We start from the raw sequence: 25,022 nt of genomic DNA, 5'->3' as shown, positions 1-25,022 counted from the left end.
ATGGATTGCTTGTCCAAAATTCAACACATGCAAGCACTGGTCCCAGACAAAAGAAATCCCAGAAAGATGGGTTTGGCTGAATGGGATCTCCTCTGGGCTTCTTCTCACCTGCTTCTGAAACACTGGTGATACATGAGAGTTTTGGGAGTCCTCAGGGGAGCAGACAGGGCAGGGAAAGGCTGGGAAATGCCAGGAGAAAAGGGGTCTTGAAAAATAAATTTTCCTCGAAGGAAAGTGAAGGAGATAAAACTATTTATTTAACAAACACACAGGAGAGGAAAATAATGCTAAATCATAAAATCATTCGCTGTGGAGGAAAAAACCTGGGAAAATGTTAGAGTCCTCCCTTTGGTCTCCTCGGGGCTGGGGCTTGGGCCGGGGCCAGGCTCTCTGTGCCCGGTGGAAAGTCCTCCCGATGTGCTCTGATGTTAAAGCAATTGAGCAGTCCAGTAGAAAAGGGAGAAAACCCAAAATTGCAGGGAAGGAAAAATTCAACTCTCAGTCTCTCTCTGGAGAAAAAGCAGCTGAACCACTGACCAAAAAAAAAAAAAACTGTCCTGGGAGCAGCCAGCCAGGTGCTTCCTCCCTCCCCTGCTGCAGCTGAAAAAAAAAGTCCCTATCTCTATGTGACCTTGAATAAGCTGAAAACTGCTTTGAGAAAGTTTTGCTCCATTTTCCTTCCCCCTCTCAGGCTCAGTTTAGAGGCATAGAAAGGCACAAGAATTAATTTCTGGGCATAGGGCAGCGCTATGGGATACACATCACAAAGTCACCCCAAGAGAAGAAGCTACAACCAAAGAAGCCTCCCTGAGGATATCTGACTGGAACTTTGTACTGTAAGTTAAGCCGCCTAGATAACGCTATTGTTCAATCATCTCAGCCTAGGGAAAACCGAACAAGGCTGAGGGAGAGGAATGCAGCCACAAGAAAGCCAATCACAGCAGAGATTCTTCCCTGGCTGCATTTGGAGTGGGGGAGACCACAGTCCACAGAAGCCGGGTTTACTCCCCCCGAAATGAGGAGAGGGAAGATGTTTTGGTGTTGGGAAATAGAATTATTGGGATCAATAAAAGAACTGTGCAAGCAATAGACCTGGAAGTTTTAGGCTTGTGTGTGAAAAAACTTTCCATGGGAAAGTCCCTGTGTGAAAGATAACAAGCAGGGCTGGGAACAAAGAGGGAGTCTTGAGATGGTCCAGCTGTACTATCCGGGAGTGAACGAGGGAGATAGGGACTGAATCCTTTTAATCATAACAAAACTATGGAAGTTTGCCAATGTAAGTCCAATTATGTAGAAATAGAAATGTGTTTTGATAAGCTTTAAGGAGCGTGTCCTTAGCACTTAGGAGTTAACAAGCTGGTATACTATCCTTTGGATTGCTAATAAACGGAGTTTTGCGGAGTTTGCTCTATCAACCATATTGGCTGGCTTGCTTCACTCTCTCCCCCCGCCGGGGGCCCGGACTCCTTGTCTCGCTAAACTTCTAACATCTGGCGCCCGAACAGGGACACGGAACACGAACTTGGAACACGGAACCCGGGATTCGATCTCGGAGCTCGGAGATCGGCCTCGGACTGGCTCCGCTCGACCTGGCGGGAGCCTACTGCGGTGCCAGGGCAGCGCCGGCGGGCATATGAATCAGGGCCTGCCCCGTCCCAGCCTGGACTGACCTGACATCAGGGGTTCGCCGCTTGGCTGACAAAGGCTAAACCTGGAGTCTGCACAACCCTGACAGCAGGGACAGCGGAAAGACGCGGCTTGTGGCAAGACACAATTAGTGCGGAAAAGATGCAGCTTATGGGAAGATACAGTTAGTGCGGTTTGGTACGCAGTTTACGGTCTGGTACGCAGTTTACGGTTTGGTACGCAATTTGTGGTGGAGACGCGGTTGGCGGTGGAGACACGGTTACAGAAACGGAGGTGGCCTTTGGTTTACTTTTATGCTTTTTAGAAAAGCGGGGACTTAAGTACACCTTTATAAGGAACTAGCTGATCCAAGATCATTTAAAATGAAAGCTACAGAAACAAGAGCTCTCAAATTCACCTGGAGAGCAGTAACTAGCACTCTTGCAGAAATAAAAACAGAACAGACAGTTGCCGCAGCTGCCATAGAGACTTTAGAAAGTGGCAGCACGGGCTGTAGCAGCTCCGAAAAAGAAACAGACGCGGGACTTACAGAGCAGTGGCCAGAGACCGCGGTGGAATCCGGGGTAGCAAGGTCCTTCGGGCTGGCCGCAAGAAAACCGATTAAAAATGCGGCCCCATGCGTCCGCTCACTGCAGGAGCTGCTAAACTCGGCAGAGCCGGATGTTAACTCTCTGACGGCCAAGGGAGAAATGGCTGCGAACGCGGAAGCACAGACACCCGATCCAGGGGGCAGGGTGCAGGCGGGCCAAGGAGACACAGATGATGGAAGCTTGCCAATGTAAGTCCAATTATGTAGAAATAGAAATGTGTTTTGATAAGCTTTAAGCCACTTAGGAGTTAACAAGCTGGTATACTATATAAGTGCCTTTGGATTGCTAATAAATGGAGTTTTGAGGAGTTTGCTCTATCAACCATATTGGCTGGCTTGCTTCACTCTCCCCCCCCCACGGGGGGCCCGGGCTCCTTGTCTTGCTAAACTTCTAACATTTTGGGTGCAACCTCTGGTTAGAGGCAGTGAGCACCCATCCTCCGTTGCACAAACTGGCCTAGCTGTGGAACCCCCAACCCCACAGGCCACATCCACAGGACATTCATGTCAGAGGCAGCTGAGGGGGTGTCATAATCCATCAAAGATGCCCCGAAGTCTTCCCCAGAGTCATTCCTGAAGCCTTGCACCACAGGACTGCATGTGATGCCACAAACACAGAGTCTATTGTAAGAGACAATGGCAAACTTCCGCTGCCCCAGGGAGGTGCCTGGGTTTTCCTACTTAGCCTGAGAGTATATTAACCCAACAGATTCTATGATTTTCGGGGGGACCTTCACCACCAGAAAGGCCAACTGGAGAGGACCATCAGGACGCCAGTGGGATCCACAGAGCTGTGATGCTCTTCTTATTCAGTCTCTGTCACTCTCTTTCTGTCCTCCTACCTCTCTTCTATTTCTCCCTCTCTCTCTTTTCCCCTCCCTCACTTGTATTTACTATCAAATAAAATCCATACTAGTGACTTTGGCATATGGTCTCGTTTGCACCTTAACTCAGGCAGAGGCATTTCTAAGAACTGTAAGAACCGGATCTTAACACCATGATACTCTTGGGGATCAAGGCTCCACATAACTCCCCATCTTACAGACACACAAGTAAAGCCTACTGAAAATGCAGTTCTCCAGACAGCTCACTGAAACCAGTGACTCTATACAGCTATGAGTTCACAGCATCATGCAGGGCAGTTCTGTCCACAGATAGATTTGGTTTTAATTAATCCAGAACAAAGTTGCATTTTTATAGTGTTTGGCTCTACTAAGATATTTTTTGTAACACAGCAAGAATAAATTTGTTTAGACAATGATAAATAACAGAGGGGATAATGTACATTTTGCTGCTATCTTCTGTCAGATAAATGCTAGCCAAATACCTCATCAACTCTTACTGTGAAGACAGACTGCCAGAGAGTGGTAGAGAAATTTTGAACCTTTACAAGACACTTGAACCATGTGTCTTGGTCAATTTATATGCAGATCCATTCCTCCAGGAGAACTTTTTTGCACTGTTAGCCCAAGTTGCTGAACTGAAACCAGTACGAAAGCAACATATCCATAAAACTTATTCCCTTATATTCATAACTAATGTATAGTCACCAGTACAACCAGGAAAATCTGAAAGTTCCTCATGTCAGCAAGGGAAGGATTATAAAGAACTATTCCCATTAGTCATCAAATAGGCAGTAATTCTATCATTAAAATGTAAGCCCTTCTAGTATCACCACCCAGAAATTTAGTATTAAATAGCATTTATGAATATTCTTAGAATATGTATATGAATTTACAGCTGCTTAAAACATATATGCCAGAAAAAAAACAGATTTTTCCATTTTTTGTGCATCTTAGTGTGACTCTTCTCCATCAGAGAGGACACATAAGAGTTAAATTTCCATTCTGCACCTATACACTTGCCTACCGTTTGAAAAAAGGGTCAGTCTTCAAAGAATTGCAAGGCATTTTGAAACCTACCAGACCCTATTGACCCTATTGTAAATGAAGGACTGAGACTAGTAAGCCCTCAAACTGTAGCTTGGTAGCAAAAAGCCTCTCTTCAGTCCAGTTTATGTTCCTTCTTCGAGGGAAATATCAAATCCCACACTAGAATTACACACCACTGGGACAGTTAAAACAGAACTCCAGAATAACGCAAATACTACTGTTCATGTTCAGGACTAAATTAGACCCAGTAAAACAATCAATTTCTTATATCAAAAATTTCACTTCTGTTAATGAACTATCATGTCTATAACTTTCACATGGATTGAACTTGGCAGCATGAACATCTGAAATAGGCTCTGGGCTTTGTAATACCACTCTAACGCATTGCCAGAAGTTATTATTAACAAGAATTCCAGAACAGCATAGGAAAAAAATGCACTCGTTTCCCTGAAGGATGCATCCCAGTACATTCAGAATTGTTTGTCAGAAATGTGCATGGAGTTTTCTTGATAGCACAGTGTCATAGGTTAGCAAGCATAGTCCCGGAAGGGATGTCCTTGCTAAGGGGTGCTTACAGTTTCCTCTGGGACCTGATAGAACCTATCAGCTGGCCAGTTTGAATATGGACAATTCTTTAAGCCACTTAAAGTTGTGACCGCCTCTGTGATACACACTTAAGAATAGACAAACTCCCCCCCCCAAGCTCTCTCTCGTTTCCGGCACTGGGAAATGGGGCCCGAGCCCCAGTGGGCCTGCTTGGGCCAGGCTGGGCTGGGCCACGGCTCCAGGATGACCCCCCCCAGCAGGGCTGTGGGCAGCCAGAGCAGCTCGGAACCCACCCCCCCCCCCGCCCTCGGCAGAGGTCAGGTGGCCAACAGCGATAAGCCACACAGCTGCAAGGCCGAGGTGAGATTAACCCTTTTATTGCTGTGAAGAGCTGAAAACCTGAGGGAAAAGAGAGAGGAGATGCTTAAAGCTGAAATTCTGTTGTGAAGCTATGATACAGAGTATCCCGTTGTAATTTCATGAAGATATGGGGAGTGGAGTGTTCAACTCGTAAGCAAAAGCACCTGTGCTGAGATAGGCAGATGCTGACGCAGCTGTAATTTCATGAGACGTTTGGACAGGGAGAGATGGACCAGATGAGGACTTTTGCTCCAAATGGGAAAGGAGAAAACCTCAGCTCCTAGAGATGCTCCCAGAGATAGTCCTAACGATGAAGATGAAGAAGACCCTTTGCTCCCAGGGAAGGAAAAGGGCCTCTGTTTTTTGTTTCTGAATGGCTCAACCTTAAAATTGTACCCCAAAAACTTCAAGAGTGGACCCCCAAAAGCAGTTGTGGGAAAAGCTGCAAGTTGGGGGAAGGGACTCACATGTGAGCAGAGAGACTCCTCTTCCTAAATGGACTGAACAATATTTGGAAGTGGGTGGCTGTCTCGTTTTGATACTGTTTTCATAGCACGAGCAAGAAGGACTTCTCTTTCTAAAAGGACTGAACAAGGTTATTAGGGAAGTGGTAAACAGACTGAACATCTTAATGGTTGTCTTTTTACATTGTCAGTGGGAGACGGGAGGAAGGTGGGGGGGGGAGGAGGAGAGTTCTGAAGGTGGTATAATTTTTTTTTCCTTCTTTTAGGTCTGTTAATAAACTTCTTTATATTCTTTCAAGTTTGGTGCCTGCTTTGCGTTTCTCCTAATTCTTATCTCACAGAAGATATACAGTAATGAGTATTTTGGACCAAACCACTACACACAGCAACTGCTTTTTTATCCTTTTTCTTCATTTTAGTCCAATTGTTTAGAAACTAGCAAACCTGAGAATTAATGCAACATGAAACCGCAGAGACCATTGGCAACCAGAATAAAAGATTTTAGTAGATTACTAGGAAAGCAATGTTACACCTTTCCCTGGAGATTTTCTTCTGTTAAGTTCAATGTAAAGCAAGTTATTAGCACTTGCTTTGTGTTTGATATATTCTTTTGCACAAAGGTCATTACCAAACACATTCATTGGTTCGTATTATCAAATATTCCAGAGCAAAGGCTAAGTCGTACAAGGAGAATGGTAAAAAAAGACACTTCTGACAGCTCTCTTGGGTATTCATAATTCCCAGAGTGGATGGCAGGAAATCTGGAACACTGGTGAGAACTCAAGTCTGTCCTTAATTCTGTCATGCTGACAAGGCTTTCCCCACTGGTTCTCCTATGCAAAGAAGAATTCCAAATGGATGCACTCCGAACACATGCCCCCATTCTCTCGTGCCTGGAATGGACTTCTGAAAAATCAGCTCTTCTATTGGGGGAATACGCAAAATCACAGGAGCATGACATAAAGCACAAAGACAGATTGGAAGTCATCTACAATATGCCAGGCAAGTCCCTGATGTCCCAAAATAGTGAATGCAAGAGTGATACAGCAAATAAGATGAGTCCTAGTGCGTTGCCCATCCTCACAGCCCCTGGCTGGGAAACTTCCATTCAAACAGCCAATCACCCTTCCCTTAGAAAAATGGTGGCCAAATCCAATTGCCTACTGCAAACAGGTCCTGGACTCCAGTTTCCCTAAACCATGCCTGGGCATTGTCTCTGGCTAACAGACATAGGTCCAAACCTGGAGTGCTGGTACAGCTGAAGTAACTAAGGATATAAGCACACTGGATGACAGCAAGTTATAGGGCATTACCACAAGTCAGAGAAGATTACTAGCAAGTTGAAAAATAAATATTCAGAGAGTTTATTTAAAGCTGAAATAACTCATGCTAAGGAGATAACCTACATTATTATTATTATTATTATTATTATTATTATTATTATTATTATTACTACTACTACTACTACTACTACTATTATTCACTAAAACTTTATACCGTATCAAGTAATAAGAATTTTTTAATCACTATGACATATTCTTTTGTGACAAATATTCTTTTCTATGCCATTGAAAATTGGCTTCACAAATCGTCAAGCAGAATTCTTTGTTTATTCTTACACTTCTAAAAATAACTTCCATTTTGAATGACTCCAAAACTAGAAAACATCAAGAGTTACAATAAATCTCAACCCCTTCTCAATACACAACACATTCATTAATTGTTTTAAATTGACAGCTCTCCCTACTCTTAACTCAATCGCTTGCAACTTGAGAGAAGAAGCAAGTCTCAAGTCCTGGTAGCAAGAAAAAGAGCTCTTTTCTCCAATGTCACAATCAAGTTTTCAGTCATAAAATGACTAAAGGTTAAGCTTTGGCTAAATTACTATCTTCCCAAATTTCAAAACATGAAATTAGAAATTAAAAAATAAACCACTACATTTTGAGCTTCAATTGTCATTGGAAAAAAAAAGGAAAAAATCCGTCTTGTGTACATTTTCTAGACCATGCACAAAAGATGAACAAAAAAGCCACTCTGTGCTCTGTGTGTTGCTTGAATCTTAAATTGTTGTAGATTATCATCACCCCAGGATGGTATACAGCTACATATTTCCTGGAGAGAGACATTTTGGTTTGCTTTGTTTCACTTGCTGTTAAAAAGTTTGTGAAAATAATTTAGAAGATTGAAAGAAATACCATCAAGGTGTTACTTTAGAGGAATCATGTTAGAAGTGTAAAAAGACGAGAAGCCCGGGCCCCGGCGGGGGGGAGAGAAGCAGTCCAACCAATATGGTTGATAAGAGCAAACCTCCATTTATTAGCAATCCAAAGGCACTTATATAGCATACCAGCTTGTTAACTCCTAAGTGGCCTAAAGCTTATCAAAACACATTTCTACTTCTACATAATTGGACTTACATTGGCAAGCTTCCATAGTCATGATTAAAATAATTCAGTGTCTCCCCTCCTTCACTCCCGGTTAGCACAGCTTATCAGGACAGCTGCACCGTTTCAAAAACTCCCTCTTTGTTCCCAGCCCTGCTTGTTATTTTTCACACAGGGACTTTCCCATGGAGAGTTTTTTCTCATACACAGGCCTTTTGCTTCTAGGCCTATTGCTTCTACTGTTCTTCTATTGATCCTATAATTCTATCAATGATCCATGCCCCTGATCCTTTAATAATTGCAACAGAATCACTAACTGCTACCTACCATTTTATCAGAAAACTCAACCACAATGCTGATGATTTAATTGAAATCATTCCTTTTAAAAAATGGAATTACAACTTACTATGAATTAGAACTAGGTGTGATTAAAATTAACCATTTCTCAAAAAAATAAAAATTCCATGACAGTCACTATGAGGGAAGATATATGGCTAAAGATAGTGAACGTCAGGAGGAATAATTTTAAGGACAGGAAGGAATGCATATGCTGATCTTCACTCTAGATTATTTTGTTCAACAAGGCTTCTTTTACATCGTGTTTTCAAATAATCTGCAGAAGCATATTTGCATTGAAGAATGAGCAACGGTTCCACAGAATTTCCATCTTGAAAACTGTCAGAATTCCAATAGTTTTTTACTATTTATAGTTTCTTAAGGCCAAGCAGCTGATGTACTCCAAATTAATCATTCAGAGCTTCTAGTACTGCTACCTAAGCAAATGGCATGTTTCTAATGAATGTACGTTCTACTCAGTTTTGACTACCTGTGCTCAGCAGACCCAGGAGCCCTGCAGAGCACCTGTGGTCTGGACAGGAGTTCTTGCTGACATTTGGGAGGGTGACAGAGCACTGACTATCCCTTCAAAAACACCAATCTGTGTGGGAAGGAAATCCAGACACACAGAAGACAAAATGGTTGTGTGTACTGGCATCCAGCTGAGATCACCAAAAATTTAGAACTACAGCCTCTGCCTGACATCAGCTGTAGTAATTTAGTAATAGAAGACTCATTCTTGAATTCAATCATGCGTAAACTCTGTAGAATGTTTATTCTTAATTTCAAGTACCAAATATCCTCCATCTATTTTGGTTTTCATACTTATCTGAGCAAGTTACAAATGGGATGAACTGCAGTCAGGTTAGTGCAAGTCCTGTGAATCGCAGTTCAGCTGACCTTTTGCAATTCTAGATAACTCCTGCTGGCATGCTCAGGTACACGGGACCCTTCAGGATTCAGCTCCATAGTAGCTGTCAGAGCAAGTTACAGCAGTTGAATAGACATTTTGAAGAAAAAGCTAGCAAACCTGTTCCTAAGGGCTGCATAATATTTTGTGATCCCTATTATTTCATTGTCTGTAAAAAGGGACAGGCATACCAGAACAAGGCTGTTTTGTTCATTTCTCTCTCGATGCCCTCGTTTGCTATTCAACAGCATAGCACTACAGTTATTCATACTATTATTCTGACTTGCAGGTTTAAATCGCTCACTTTTCATCCTATGCATGAATAAGCCAGCTCTTGACAAGACTGTTTTATTTATTCGTAAGCATGTTTTTCCTTGAAATGTTCCTTCTTGTTTCTGCAGGAAATGAAAAATCAGCCTAGTATAGAACACATATTATGTGCCTCTAAAGGGTGATAGAAACGTATTTTTCTTATGCACTTTACGCTAAATTGAACTTCCATTCTTTGTGCTCACTAATCCACAAAAGGCAAGAAAAAAGATCAGAGTGCTTTATTGCTATCTCCTACTTTCTCCTTCATAGAAATGGACCATGACATCAATTAATCACTCCCAAAATGAAGATTATAAAGAAAAGAAAGCAAGGTAATCTTATTTTACCTGATGACCAAAAGGAAAATAAAATTACTAAAAGTAATTCCTTTTCTCATTTTCCAACAAAACCTCCTTCAACAAATACTTTGGATGAAACAGACTGTCTGACAAATCATGAAAAGTATATTGAAAGTTCCACATTTGTTGTAGAAAACATCCTGCTGACATTTTTCTAACCTATAAAGTTAGCGCCTGTTAGCTTAAATGTCCATAAATGTAGCTGTCTTAACGGCTAAATAAGAAGAAATCGTTACCCACATAGAAACAGAACTAAACATATGCAGACCTCTAGAGATTAAACGCCCTACCCTGAATGGAATCTAAAAACAATGAAGTGGCTAGACCCACGGGAATAGCAAGTACCATGGTGAATGTAGCCAGTGCAACTTAAAATACAAACAGCCTTAACAGCCACCTAAAATATATAGACAGCAGATCTTACCAATTGTGCCTCCAGCATAATACGCAACTGATGAAAAAAACCCACCTTTCAATTCCTAAGGGAGGCAAAAAAAGTCTTTTCTGCTACAATATCAAGTTCAAAACTGCAGGTCTAATAGTATAAATTAAAATGAAGCACTTCAATGTAATGAGAAATTCTAAGGTTAGTACATCCCAGAGAAAAGAAGACCTGACTGTATAACTGCTTCTCTTCTCACGTGTTTAAAAATAACCTTCTCACCCTGTCCCAAACTTGTTCCAAAGATAAGGCAGAAAGTCGGCTCCTCTTCTCTATCATGCTCTGAGCTCCCAGAGTCTCTCACTTGTTTCTAGACTCTCTCATTTGTTTCTAGACTGCTCCAGCTGAAAGGTGGCAGATCAGCATAGCACGTGAAGCACCATTACAACCACAGTGCTTTAACCCATTAGAGCTCAGAAAGTAGCTTCTGGCCAGTAATGCCACTTCTTTTGCCTCAGAGCTGCAGTCAGGCACTCAAAAGGGAAGAGGAGTAGTTTTTGTTTGACTGTTTCAGTTGGAAGCTTCTAAATAGCAGCTTTCAGTCACTTAGGCTGATGTCTCTTCTGTTAGGTGCTGTTGCCAATTTCATTGGGAGGCACCTGTCTTGGTTTGAAAGACAGGTGTCTGCTAAGGAAGGCAGAAGGCTCCCTTGGAATGGCAGATGCAACCCCCTTCTCTCCGAGTTACTATAATTTTGAAATCAAGGTGGCTTTTAGGCAAAGATGTGGGAAACAGGAATAACAGTTCTTTACTATTATATATATAACCAGTCAAACAAACAACAATAACTATGGCAGTAACAGCAAACAATCACAAACCCAGTCCCAGCCTTCTTGGCTGTCGGGCCCTTTCCCCTTGTGTGCAGTTCCGGTTGCAGCCGGCAGGGATGCTGGCGACTCCCGGTGAGCAGGGCAGGTGTGATGGTTTCCCCGTGGCTGCAGGGAGTGCTCCGGAGCGAGCTCGGGGAGCACGCAGCACCGGTGGCCTGGGGTCCTGGGGAAGGATGGAACAAAGGCTTCACAAATCCCTGGGCAGCTGGCCCTGGTGCCCGGCCGTACCCTCGGGAGTGGCAGGCTGGAGTGGCAGGCTGGAGCGGCAGGGACGAGCACAAATCTCAGGTGGCAGATGCGATGTATCTAAGCGGGGAACCCCCCGAGGTCTAGGAGGCAGGGCGAGCATGGCTACAATGTAGCGAAGGCTCGAAGAAATGGCGGGGCAGGGCGGCCCCAGCCTGGCCTCCAGCGGGGCAGGGAAGGTGGCTCGGGGATCCTGGGATCTTTCTCCGCAGAAATAAAAAACGGCCGAAAAAGAACCAGCAGCTTCTCTCTCCGAACGCCGAGAGCGAACTTCCCACACCCTCAGGTGAAACAAAAAGAGCAGCCAGGTCCTTTGTTTTTTCTCAAGCACTCAGCGATTAGTTCCTTTAGCAATATGTGTAGGGGGGGAAATTCCTTTATCAGAAAAAAAAAAGACCTAGGACTAAACTAAAACCCCAATAACACCTCATTCTGACCCCTGAGTCTGGGTAACACAGATTCTTCCATCTTTGACCTAGACCTGGACTCCTGAAGAATGTTCCTAGTTTGATATATGTAACATGTTACACACTGAAGTTTCCAAACCACTCAGGGAACGGGTCAGTCCTGGCCTACTGTACGGAAGAGAATTGGAGATTCACCACAGCTAGGAAGGACTCATCAAAAGTATATAAAGCCACCAAGGACTACAGAATGAGAAATTCCCAAAAACACCAGAAGCAACATAAATTGAAAATTGAAATGTTCAAATCTGACCCGGCTTCAAATTAGGAAGGATGTGTAGGACAAATCTGAAGTGTATGAGATTTTTTTTTCAAAACTCTCCTCCAGCATATGCCTCCAGTGAGGCATACCTTTTGCCAGTTCGTCAAATTACACAGTCTCTCCTTTGGTCTGTCATACACAGTTAAGAAACTGCTTTGTAACAAGATGATATGTGTTGAGTTCTAGTACTTTAAGCATTCAGAACACCAACCAAACAAGCAAACAAAAAGCCCACTTTGCATCTATCACCCAATGGATCTATATCCTAAGTAGAATCAGTCACTGAGCAAGGAGTTCTTCAACCTCAAAATCAGAAGACAACCCTACTGAGATGGACTAGGGTTCCTGAAACAGCTACTTCTGGTACATTTAGCTGGTTGGCAAAAATGAAAGGAGGGAAAAAAACCCTACAGAAAAAAGGCCAGAATTTTTCTTGAAGAGGAGAAAAATTTAGATCAAAGGCAAATACAGTTCAATTGCAGTGCACAAAACAAAAGTTGCTAAGCAATCTGTAGTGATATGGCTAGGTTAACCATAGGACCAGGAGTTTCAAAGGATATTTAGTAAATAAGACAATTTTAAAGGCACAAATTTCTTGCTATAAAACCACCAATGTGTCACAGTTAAATAATTAGCACAATTCTTTGCATAGTCTTTTTAATAATCCAGTAGTAGCAACACTAATTTTGGAGAATTGTTTTAAGCACTATGAGGACAGAAGAAGGGAAAAACCCCATCAAAACCCAAAAGAAGACATAAAGAACCTTCAGGATTAAATCTATCTGCATTGTTGAAATTTATCACCAATATGAAGAGAGGAACAAGCCAAGAGAACATTTTTCCTAACACCTTTGTTTTTTAAGGCAGGTGATAATTAGTTTATAAAATGGCTTCTATGTATTGCAACATATGCATCTCAAGATGTCATGTAAGAATGAAATACTGCAAACATTGAACACTGCAAGTTCCTGGAATACAAGATGAAACCAGAAACACTGGCACAGGAAATCATGATTCTGTGTACAAGGAAATGGAACGTAATTCTAGGAGTCACAACAATGAGAGTACCACTATTTTCAAATGTTCAAAAGGAAGCCAGAGCCACTTCCATGCAGAAAGGCAAACAAAAAATCACCAAGTGAGTAATTTTTTTTCAATCCCCAGAAGAACAAAATTAGATGTAGTAATAGTAAAGGTTCTTCAATATGTTGGAACAGGCACATACCATCCTTGAACCTGTATTTATTTGGAATGTCTAAGTCATAACTTAATACGATCCCTGTTGTCCACTACAAAAAAAAATTAATTGCAACAGTACTTACAAAAATGTTAAAGTTCCTAAAAGGCATTTGGGTGTTTACAAACTTGTTCTTTTCTCATGAAACCCAGGAAATTATTGATGTTACAAAGTCCATGTTCCAAGCACTGTTTCAGACACTGAAGTATCTGAAGGACCTTCACAGGCTGCCACATGTACCACAGAACTCCAAGGACACTCCCATTTTCTGGAGCTGCCCCTTGAGGTTGTAGTGATTGGAAAAAACATGGACCCTCTTCTAAGTCGTCAGAATTGCTTTATTAAGCATACACCAGTATTTGTATGTTTTTTTGGTGTACAACTTTAGGATCAAACTATGCAGCCAGTGATTAGGAGACTAACCAGCCATGCAAATAAATGGTAGAGCAGATGTTTCTTGCACTTCTATCTCGGACACTCTCACATATCCCACACAGCCTTAGCGGCACAGTGTTCTGAGATGCTTAATTGAAACATTCTCACGTAGGTATTTATGGCTGCAGATGATCTTTGGTATGCACTTTCTCATGGGAAAAAGGTGCTTGTTAAGGTCCACCAGAAGCAGGTGCTTCTACAGAGGTCACACAAGATAGGGTGAATATCACAAACTGGGTCTTCAGGTATATTAACTGGAAGTACATAAAAAGTACCTCCACAAATGGAAACCTTGAAGCATATATTTTGGTTTTATCATATTGAAATAGAAGTAAAGAGAGAAGCTCAAAGAACCATTAAGTGCTCCACTTGCTAACAAAACCAGTATTTGCAGACCACAGATGCTTGCTTACTTCTATAGCAGAAGTATGCGACTGAGCTTTATAAAGTCAAGCTAAAACACATTTTACTACAAGTAAAAACAGGAGTTAAGAGAAAATTAAAACATCACATTTAAGCAAAGATTTCAACAAATAATAACATCCAAGACTAAATACAAACAAAGGAGAGGAGTAAGCATCACGTTTTTTCCCTTCACCCACACAAGCGTAGACCAACCCTTTCTTTTTTTAGCTAGCAGTTCTATTTACATATTTATACTGAGCTGAAATGGTCTAATAATTTTTCTAAGATTTCCATACTGAAACCTGACAAAGAACTTTAAAAAAGTGTAAAATAAGTAAAAAACCCCAAGCAAGCAAGCAAGCAAGCAAGCATGGGGTCTTATATGAGCATGTACCAGAAAGTTTGGAAATAATATTGTGTAGGTCAGATGGGTGCTCAAACATTATTGACCGTTTAAGGAATTGTTTAATCCCTGCCTTTTTCCATAGACAAAAAAATAAAATCAATTTTCCACATTTATACAGAAAAAAATAACTAATCCAATTTTTGGATCTGGTTGTCTTCCTACTGCCATCAGCAGAAGCTTGACCATTTATTTGGTTGAGTGGAAACAGCCTGGTCCTATTGGTCTGGACGCCCAACCACAGGACCAGGTTGCTGAATACATCAATAAATCTGATTAGCCCGTAAAAGGACTGAATGACTTTTCAATCATGACTTTTCAGAATTTCAACACATTCCACTCTAACGAAACGAAAGCACCTCCAGAAGGAACAGATGTAAGGCTGTGAGTGAAACTAAAACCATACTTCTACTGCAATATACAATATACAGTGACCCATATTCTTGTCTTCCTGATCCCTCAAATCCATCTAGGCTTTCAATATAATAAAATTATATGATTATATTTTCAACGGTGTATTTAAAATGGCTTCAAAAGTTTAAAGCTGTGTATAAATCTGGCCCTTTAATATGTGTTGGTTGACCCATGCAGTTGTTTAAATTAATAGAACTGAATTTTCCTAACAGGTTTTTTTTGCTCTACACTTTATCATAACAACAAAGGGCAAGAAATTGTCTTCCTGCTTCCAAAATCTCAAAGTACTTTCCACCTTCCTGCATCGGGCAAAATGTACAGTTACTAAGCTTTTTTTAATCAAAAATTATTCAAGGAAGGAAAAATGAAGAAGAGTAAGAGACAGAGAGGGATTCAGACATCCAAACAAAAATGGTCCAACACTAAGGGCAGTCATCTTGAAAAGGAAAAACAAAGGGTTAAAATTCAGGTCTCCTGCCTGACGTAGACAACAGAAATCAAATAACTCAGCGACAGCCTGTGTGATTTTCCTAACCACTCACTATAATGACAACGTAGATCAATTCTGCTTTTGCTATAAGTAGCAATAGTGTAGCTTACTTAAGCATGTGGCTGGCATGCACAAGCCATGCAAATTATTTACCCTACTTTATAAATATTACACAGGGAATAAACTCTCAATTATCAGTAGGTCTCTGCCCAAGGCACAGCCACGCAGGAACATGGAGCTGCTCGCAGGAACCTGCATTTGCATGAAGAACCCCCTTGGAGGCTGTAAAAGAAGGGTGGATGGAATTTGTGACATGCATAAAGAGAAAAAAAAAAAAATCTGACATGAAAATCGTGGGCTTCAGTTCTCATCATGTTGTTGCAAGAATACGGGAAGGAAACTTCAAAGAAAAAAATTAGTAATTCAGGCACCTGATTCACAAGCATGACAACAAGACTTAAAGAGATAAATTAGTACACGGAGAAAACCCTCTTCAGAAACTCGAGTGTAGACTTTAACCAAAGTCCTGTTTTTATTTATGTGACAACTAACTAACAAACTAACAGCCAACAAACCCTAACCCTAACCCATAACCCCAACCCTAACCCAAACCCTAAACTTAACTCTAACCCTAACCCAACCCAAACCCTAATCTAACCGTAATCTAACCATAACCACAACTGCAACTGTAACCCTGAATTCAGCACGATTGCAAGGGGCAATTTACAGTTTGGAGACATGGATGGTGCAAAGGCATGGTTATTTTTGGAGTCGGACTTTGGTTCAAGCAATGGAATAGACGCCCTTCTGAGGAGTGGGTGTATTTTATAGTACCATTCAAGATATGGTGGCTTACGCAGAAATAGTTTCTGTCAGAATCCAAGATGGCAAAAAAGGGTGGAAGTCTCATGATGCCACACCAAAGATGGCCACTTTACAGAAAGTTTTTTTAACCCTCTGTTTCGGTTTGGCCAAATTTAGAAATATATCCTCTGAGAGAAGGCAGGTTACAACCATCCCTCCCCCACCAGGTTCGGGAAAAAAAATTTTTCCTCGATGGAAAGTGAAAGAGATAAGAACTATTTACTTAACAAAGACACAGGAAAAGGATAATGATGCAGGTGAGAGGTGGGGGGGGCAGGAGGTGCAAGCAGGGTTTCCCCGGCAGGAGGAGCAGGGAGAATTTTGCCTCCCAGCAGCTCTCTGTGAGTACTGGATGGACTCTGGGCTGAGCAAGATGATTCTCAAGGTGTTGGCATTTCTTTTAATGTAGTTTTGGTGAGATCCTGACTCAGTACCTTTATTGCCGCTGCTGTTGGCTGAACAGCTGCCCCTGATTTACCTGTGTGAGAAATGCTGCTCACAGATGAAACTTTTTGAAAATTTATTGCACAAAAGAATAACAATTAGAGACCTCAAATGGGCAGTCTACCCCAAACACAAAGTAAAGGGTAACAGCACTGGGCACGTGATCAGAGATCAGTTTGGTCAGAGGCACACCCTGCAGCTGGGGAGGTTACATTTTATACCCCAAAGTTCAGAGAATTCCCTCCCATGGCCCCGCCTTCTGGAGGTATCATGGTTGACTCGCTGGTTTCTAGGGCCTGCTCACTGGCTCACTGGTTGGCTCAATGTCATCCGGGGGTCTTCTTACTGGATCGTCAATTGCCCAATGGTGTTCCTGGACTTATTCCTTTATGATAATGAGGTTTACACCCATATTCTAGAAAATTCCCACCCCAACTCATTACACCTAATAACTATTTAAACTGATTTACAACTTCATTAACATTGATCAACAGTATAATAATCCATTAACAACTAACCCACTTTTAACCATACAAAAGCCAACCTTTGCAGCCCCTCCCATTCATAAGACCTGTGATGTCCCAGTTTCTTCACTGCTTCTCATAGCTCATTCAGTAGCTGGAATCCCAGTGATGCAGTGATGCACTGGAACTTCTGGGTTCATTTTAAGTCTTGCCAGATGCTTTTTATGAGGTTGTTATGATCCAGTTTAAACCCCGAAAAGCAAAGAAAGCTAACTCTCTGTGCATAAACTGGAAAGAACTTAGAAGGTTCAAAATATTCCCAGAAACGAGATTAAAACCAAGCAAGATTAAATGTTGATGCCAAAAAATTGATGTATTTTATTTAATAGTAAAAGGGGCAAAGAGAAGGAAAGAGAAAAGTTAGAAAAGTTAGAAAAAGCCAAGGTTACTTAAAAAGAAAAGCATAGGATAGGTCACCACCACACTGTGCTACCTTTAGTGCTGCCAAGATGGAGTGGGGGGAGTGAAGCAGTTTTTGCCCTTTTTTTTCTTCTGTCGTTTGAAGTGCCTTATCTGCCTTCTCCGATCTCAGGAGCAGTTTGGCATAAATGCGGCCGCCTGTCCTACCGAGTTGCAGGCGTGGTGCCTGGTCGTTGCAGCCGAGTCTTGGTCCACTCGCAGTGCTCTCACCACGGGACGCAGGAGCAGGGTAGGGGTTCCACAACTCACTTGTGACTCGTGACTCTGGTCCAGGGGGGTTCTCCTCAGGGGGGCAGTGTCAGCTCCAGGAGGCCTCAGAGTGTCTTGCAGCAGGCGATGGTGGTGGTGGGGGGGAAAGGCAAAGGTCAGGGACTCTGCCCCTCGCTTTTCCCTCCGACTTGCACCAGTTTTGCCTTCCTTTTTATGGGCCTCAAGGTGGGCTACCCACAGTCCAAACTGCCCGTATAATGATAAGCAGACAAAATGACGAGGCATTTTTGGAATTTTTCAGGTTTAAAGCAGTCATAATGAAAAAGCACTTTTGAAGCCTTTCAGGTGTTGAGCAGTCATAACGTTGAAGCACTTTTTTCAGCCTTTCTCTTATTATTAGGCTCTCACAGAGGTTAAATTCCAGTGAATCTGTACCAAAAAATGGAGGCCCTGAAGCAGAAGAAGCTGTGCTGCAGGACCTGGTGGCCTTGGTATGCCCCTGCCTGTACCTGTTCATGTGTTCCCCTGCTGTGCTGTCAGTGCTGCCTGCCAGAGTGGTGGGGATGGGCAGATCCAAAGAACTGGAGTTAAACCCCATGGAGCCATTTTGGAGTGAGTGGATGGGACTGAGGCAGAGCTGCTCAGGGATGGAGGTGGGAACTGAAGCCTTCACAGGGAAAGGTGTCTGATCATCACAGTCCTCTGCTTTTCCTATGACAGCAGCTGTCCTTGGTCAGTCCTGCTGTCTGTAGGGAGTTAAAATTTCCTTAAGGATTTGCTCAAGGGTATTGAGCAGTGATCAGTGAGATCCATTTCCTGAGAGGAGTCCTTGAAACAGAACTGTGAGAAATGAAGATGCTGCAGCTGGAGCGATGGGAATGGAGAGTGAATGTTGTCTGGTGAGTCTCCTGATGTTCCTGATGTTAAGCTGTGCTGTCACCAAGTGACCTCATTCTGATTTAAACTGTCTCAATGTGCTGAAAGTGCACATTGAAGTACAAAATGCCTGTGGGAAGCGTCATGTTCCCAAGGGAATGCTTTAGGGATGTGCAGCTTCTGAATTACACAAATAATAAAGGTTCCCACAGAAACCTGCTTGGCTGTGGTTCTGGGACAGGAGTGTCAGGAAAATGGCATCTTCAGTGCCGCCTCAATAATTCTTTTCCTTGGAGCTCTCAGGATCAGGATGAAATGGTGTTCATGCCCCACAGGCAAAGTGTGGAGCAGGATCAGTGCTGTAACCGTGTCTTTTCCTGCTCTCTGCACTCTCTCAAGGATGGCCTGGAGTGCTCTGGCTCATGGCAATTTATTCTGTATGTAAGAGATTCCTGTGCCTGCCTGTGCAGCTGGGACAGTCGCTGGGCGTCCCATGGAATCCCTGAGGCTGGGGAAGCTCTATGAGACCATCAGGTCCAACTGCTGCCCCAGCACTGCTGGGCCACCCCCAACTCATGTCCCCAGGTGCCACATCAAGAACCACCCACTGAGTGACATGAAATGGGGTGAGGGCTTTTCTTGGGGTGACTTGATGTTGTATTCCCTATCACTGCTCTATGCCCAGAAATTAGCTTTATGCCTTTCTATGCCTTTAAACTGAGCCCGAGAGGGGGGAGAGAAAAAACCCAACAAACTTTCAAAGCAGTTTTGCAGTTTGTTTTCATGTTTTTCGAGGACACAGAGACAGAGATGGCTCTCTGCATTCAGTGGTGGCAGGAGAGCCAGAGCGGAGGGAATCACCTGGCTTGCTTTCTTTCCAGCCAGCTTTCAGCCAGTTTTTCAGCTCCTTTTCCTCCAGAGAGTTGAACTTTGTTTTCCTGGGACTCCAATTTTTTTCCCCTTCTTCCCTGCTGGACTGCTTCAATATCAGAACACATTGGAAGGACTTTCCACTGAGCACAGAAGGCCTGGCCCTGGGCCAAGTCCCAGCTCTGAGGAGGAGGGAGACCAAAGGGAGGACTCAAACATTTTTCCAGGTTTTTCTCCACAGTGAAAGATTTTATTATTTAGCAGTATTGTCCTTCTCCCATGTGTTTGTTAAATAAATAGTTTTTATCTCTTTCTCTTTCCTTTGAGGAAAAAGTTTCTTTTTTCCCCAAACCTGGTGGGGGAGGGGTGGTTTGTAACCTGCCTTCTCTCAGAGGATATATTTCTAAATTTGGCCAAACCAGCACAGGGCTGCAGGCACCGACAGTGTCATTGCTCACTGGAAGTAGGGCTGGGGGTTCCCAGAGGGCCTCCAACACTCATTCCTTTCTCCCTGGCCTTCTGGGGCTGCTCTGAGAATGCAATGTGCAGGGGGGGCAGCCCAAAGCCAGGCTTGCGACCATTTCCATGTGGTTCAGGGAGCCTGTGCCCGAAGCACTTTGAACTCCTGTGTGCTCAGCACGTTTTCCTTTGGGTTTTTATGCACTTTGAAACAGATTTCAGGATCTATCAGTGAATTCAGTGAATTATCCCAGCCAGAGACCTTTTTGCTGACCCAAAAGTAGCTTTTAAACCCCAGACCCACAAGGCTTGCAGTATTTTCCAGTAGCACTGAGAGACACAATGGAAGATCCTGTTCAGTGATACAGCTGGCCATGAGTACCAGGTCAGCTGGGAGACCCCTTGCTATCGTGTGTTTTCCTCTCTCAGAGGAGGAAAAAACACTTGGCTGTCCCATGTGGGGATTGACTGAGGCTATGAAGTGCAATCCAGAGCATCTCCAGACAGCTGGTGCTTGGGGCTGTGGTATTTGGTACTCAGACAACATTCCAGCCTGTCTGCTCCAGGGTTGGACATGCATTTCTACAGTTATTCAGGCTGGGTATCCCACCCACTCAGTGCTCTCCTGACGAAATCCCAGGACCAGCAAGTCCCTGAAGCTCAGGGAAGAGAAGAGATGAGTTCAAGGGAAGAGTATTTCCATAAAACAGACAAAAGGGATATTGGAGCTTTTTCTCAGAGCAGAATTTCAGTTATGTTCAGAGGTACCTACTCAAGGAAGGTCTATAAAGTAAAATCTGCATGGAATGATACAGGTGCCTCTCCACAAGGTAGGAAATAATAATTACAGGGGGGGTTAATGAATGGCATGAACTCTCCTGGCAATGATGAGTTTGGTTTTCCCTCAGGCTGAGGCAGCCAAACTAATTCCCACAGGTTTCACAGCCCCAGAATTCCACCAGCAATGGTCAGAGATCATCCAGATCACCACTGGCTCCAAAGAGCTTGATAAACTGCTTGAAGGTCAGCATTTTATTATTTCTCTTTCCTGCTGAAGCTCAGTTATTTGGGTGGGGTTTTCCCATGAACATGATCCTTGCATGGAACAACATAAGACAAGTTGTGGTTGGATGAAAGACCTCTAGGACTCTCTTGAATAACTGCTTTTATTTTAAAAGCTGCAGAAATAGTTTTAACCCTTTTAGTTATGATGCAAGACCAAGAGCTGTCCATTTTTGGATGTTTCTGGTTTATTTAAGTCCCTGACATATTTAGGGAAAACAAAACCAGGTATCACCATCTCCCCAGTGCTGTGGTAATCCAAAAATTAAAACAAGTAATTTCAGCTCTTCAGCATCTTCAGAAACATACCTGAACTTTTTATCTACAGCTTGAACAACCCTCAGGATGACAACCACTTTTCCCAGTCAGTTTTGAAACTTTCAGTCAAATTAAGTGTTTAACTATAAATGTAATATTTTATATGTGGTGTATATATACATGTATGTATGTATGTATGTATCTATCTATCTATCTATCTATCTATCTATCTATCTATCTATACCTTTAGCATGCGACCTTTTAATTTTTATTATTAGTCATTATTGTTATTTTCTCCTCAGGAAAAACAGAAACGGGGTCCATAACAAAGTTATGCAGGGAATTCTATACTGGGAAGACTCAGCTGTGTCACAGCCAGGCAGTCGCCTGTCAGGTGGGTGGTTCACTTCATTACAATCCAGTATTCAGAAACCACAGCCTTGGGATATTTGCTAATTTGGGCACTTTCCTTGACTTTCAAAGTGTTTACTCTCCAGAGGTTGCTATTCCATAAAATATTAGAGGCTTGGACTTAATTTGATAATTTTGTTGACTCCCTAAACTTCCTAGCTCAAAGCTGAGCACCTGTTCTCTTGTGTGGAATCATGGAATCCTGGGATAGTTTGGGTTAGAAGGGACCATACAGTTCCATGGGCAGGGACACCTTCCACTAGACCTGGTTGCTCCAAGCCCCATCCAACCTGGCCTTGAGCACTGCCAGGGATGGGGCAGCCACAGCTTCTCTGGGCAGCTTCTGCCAGGGCCTCAGCACCTTCATAGGGAATAATTTCTTCCCAATACCCCATCTATTCCTGCCCTCTGTCAGTGGGAAGCCATTTCTCCTTGTCCTGGCACTCTGGGGTGACAGGTACTACAAAGAAGGTGGTGGAGATGGGAACCAGGAATCTTTCCTCTTGCTTTTGCCTGCTAAATGGGACTTTAATCATAATAACTTGGGATATTATTTTTTGTAAGGGCATGTGGCAATATCTGCTGTATTTATGGATACTTTATTCCCTTTTCATTCCTTTCCTTCTCCTTTAGCTCCCCATGGACAGCGAGGGTGGCGAGGGAAAAGCCACATCCATGGACTTGGAGGGGAGCTTCCATCCAGAGCAGCTCCTGGCTGTGGCTGAAAGGTCTGTGATTGGAGGACAGGAATATATTGACTCACTACTCAGTTGGAAGATGTTTTCCACAGTTCCTGGAGGTTGATTTGGCAGGTGCTCCCTTTGCATACCACTGGTGTTGATCTTTTTCTCCCATCTCTGCCAGTCTGTCCCCACAGCTCTCATGTCATTGTTCCTCAGCACGAGGTGATTTCCCTCTCTTTTGCTACTGGAAGGGAATGGGTGGTTCCCAAGCAGTTGGGGACAGTACTGGCTGGATCCTGTTAGCTCTTTCTGAAAGGAATTTCATCTAATCCTGCTGGCTTCTCCTGCAGCAAGGAGTGCTCCCATGTTACATGTCACCAGGGCATATTTGGCAAGCAAGCAGAGGAAAGGAAGTGAAATGATGTTTGCAGCAGGCACAGGTGTGTCTGTGCTGGCCACATACAGTGTCCTTGGAATCATGGAATTGTTCAGGTTGGAGAAACCCTCTGAGATCACGGTGCCCAGCCATTCCCCCAGCACTGCCAAGGCCGCCACTGTCACGTGTCCCCAAGTGCCACATCAACACTGCTTTAAATCCCTCCAGGGATGGGACCTCCCCCACTGCCCTGGGCAGCTGTGCCAGGGATGGACAGCCTTTCCACTAAGAGACTTCCTAGTATCTAATCTAAACCTCCCCTAGTATCACATGAGGCTGTTTCTTCTTATCCATTTAAAATGGTTCCAGTCATTCCATTTTCTCTTCATCACCACGTTGCATTTTTTCCATTGGTTTTTATCTCTCCCAGGGATGTGAGTTTTTATTCCAGTCTTTTGGCAAAGCTCCTGGCTAACTCATGTGGATGAAGTTGTCACTCAAGTTTCATCCCTTTATTTTCCCTGATTTTGCAGGTATGGTCTGTCTGGCAGTGATGTCCTAGACAATGCAGCCTCTGCCAGGACTTTAACACTGATCACCAGACCCAGGTGCTGGATCAGGCCTTGGCCATGATGGCTGAGTCACAGTAATTACACTGATTTCATGGACTTTGTTCCCACATAGGATTAGCCTGTGGCTTCTCCAGGGAAGCAGCTTGTTCCATGGACAGTCAGGTGTCAGCAGCGCGTCTTCCTGCTGGAATTCTGGGTGCCAGTGACTGGCTCCAGCTGATGTGGCTGTACAAACACAGGGAATTAATGGTTCCTCAGTGCCAGCCTGAGGAGCAACTTTGAAGCTCAGTTTATAACTGTAGAAACAGTGCTGATGATTTCCAAGCTCCCAGGAGACCTGTGGAGGCAACTTGGGACTGGAACCAAGACTTACAGCCCTGCCGGCTCTTTACCAGGTACACACTGCTGATCGTGGCTAGTGCCGTGGCCCTGTACTGCATGGATTAGGAAAGGGGGGGAGCTCTCTGCCAGGCAGGTACACCTGGCCAGCTTCCTGTGGATGGTGCTGCACCTGGCTGATGAGGTGAACATCAACTGGGCTTTATTGCCAAGGTAAAACTCACTGTTTTTCTTACAAAGCCCAGCGATTTGGTCCCAAGGGCTTTGTTGCTCAGTCTCTGCTCCCATTGGTTTGGAGAGGCTTGCTCCCACAGTAATGGACACCAGGAGTGTCCCTGTGTCCTTTTTCCCTGCTTTTCTGTTCTGATTGTGAAAAATAACTGGGTTTTGGTTGTTTCTCCTGTATGGCAATCATTTCCACAAACTGGGTGGTGGCACAGGTAGATGGAGCTGCCACATTTGCTGCAGATCCCAAAAAACCCATCGGAAGGAGTATCATCGCTCATGCTTCCTCCACCAGCTGAGACAAAAGATGGTCATATCCCAGTTTTATAGAACTGGCCGAGTAGCTTGTACTTCTGGGATTTCCATAGTCTGTTCATGGTACTTCACCTTAGTGGTGCTCTGGGCTCTCAGTCTGCAGGGAAATTAACATCTCAGGCAGTTCTTACAGCTCTACTTAATGGTTTGTGGATTATGATGATTTTCTGGAAGTAGGCTGTCCATTCTAGCCCATTGTCTTTCCTCCCTCTGTCACACTGTACCTGCGGAAAGGCCGAGGTGAGACAGGATCTGACTCACCGTGTCTTGCTGAGGCTGCTGTGTTTGCTATCAGTGCTGATGGAGTGGGAGATCCTAAATACTGAAAACTCCTTTTTTTCCCGAGTCCCAAGACTCTGTGTCCATAAGAGGCTCCTTTCTTGGTGGCACCTTAGGGATACTTCTCAAGGCATCAGGCAGAGGAAGATGTGGTGTGTCAACATGGGAACCGTCAGGACACACTGAGCGGAGGCGTTTGGAAGAGATCTCTCTTTGGGCAGTAGTCACAGATTAGGTCAGTGTGCTTCCTCAGGAGTATTCTGTCCTGGGGTGATGTTATGAGGCCGCTTTATTCCTTAACTGTCTGCTTAATGCCAAGGACACTCTAAGATGGATCCAGGGGGCGAGACTGGAGCCACGGCACCCGCATGTGGATCAGTTCAATGGCTCAGCCCAACGGGCTTGGGG

General features: G+C 43.6%; 1 protein-coding gene across 1 annotated transcript; it reads left to right on the top strand.

Annotated features, from left to right (window-relative positions):
* Positions 1 to 2,009: 2,009 nt before the first annotated feature.
* LOC138105151 (DNA repair protein RAD51 homolog A-like) lies at positions 2,010 to 24,661 on the top strand. Its single transcript, XM_069004822.1, is given in 11 exon segments — positions 2,010 to 2,425; positions 18,290 to 18,380; positions 21,003 to 21,117; positions 21,717 to 21,808; positions 22,459 to 22,553; positions 23,418 to 23,464; positions 23,467 to 23,530; positions 23,852 to 23,899; positions 23,901 to 23,988; positions 24,203 to 24,315; positions 24,553 to 24,661. Coding segments are annotated over 11 exon segments (1,278 nt in total).
* Positions 24,662 to 25,022: the final 361 nt, after the last annotated feature.

The sequence above is a fragment of the Aphelocoma coerulescens genome, chromosome 2 (assembly GCF_041296385.1).
Source record: "Aphelocoma coerulescens isolate FSJ_1873_10779 chromosome 2, UR_Acoe_1.0, whole genome shotgun sequence".
NCBI lineage: Eukaryota > Metazoa > Chordata > Aves > Passeriformes > Corvidae > Aphelocoma > Aphelocoma coerulescens.
The sequence above is the reverse complement of the archived record's forward strand: the minus strand, read 5'-3'. Positions and strand labels throughout refer to the sequence as shown.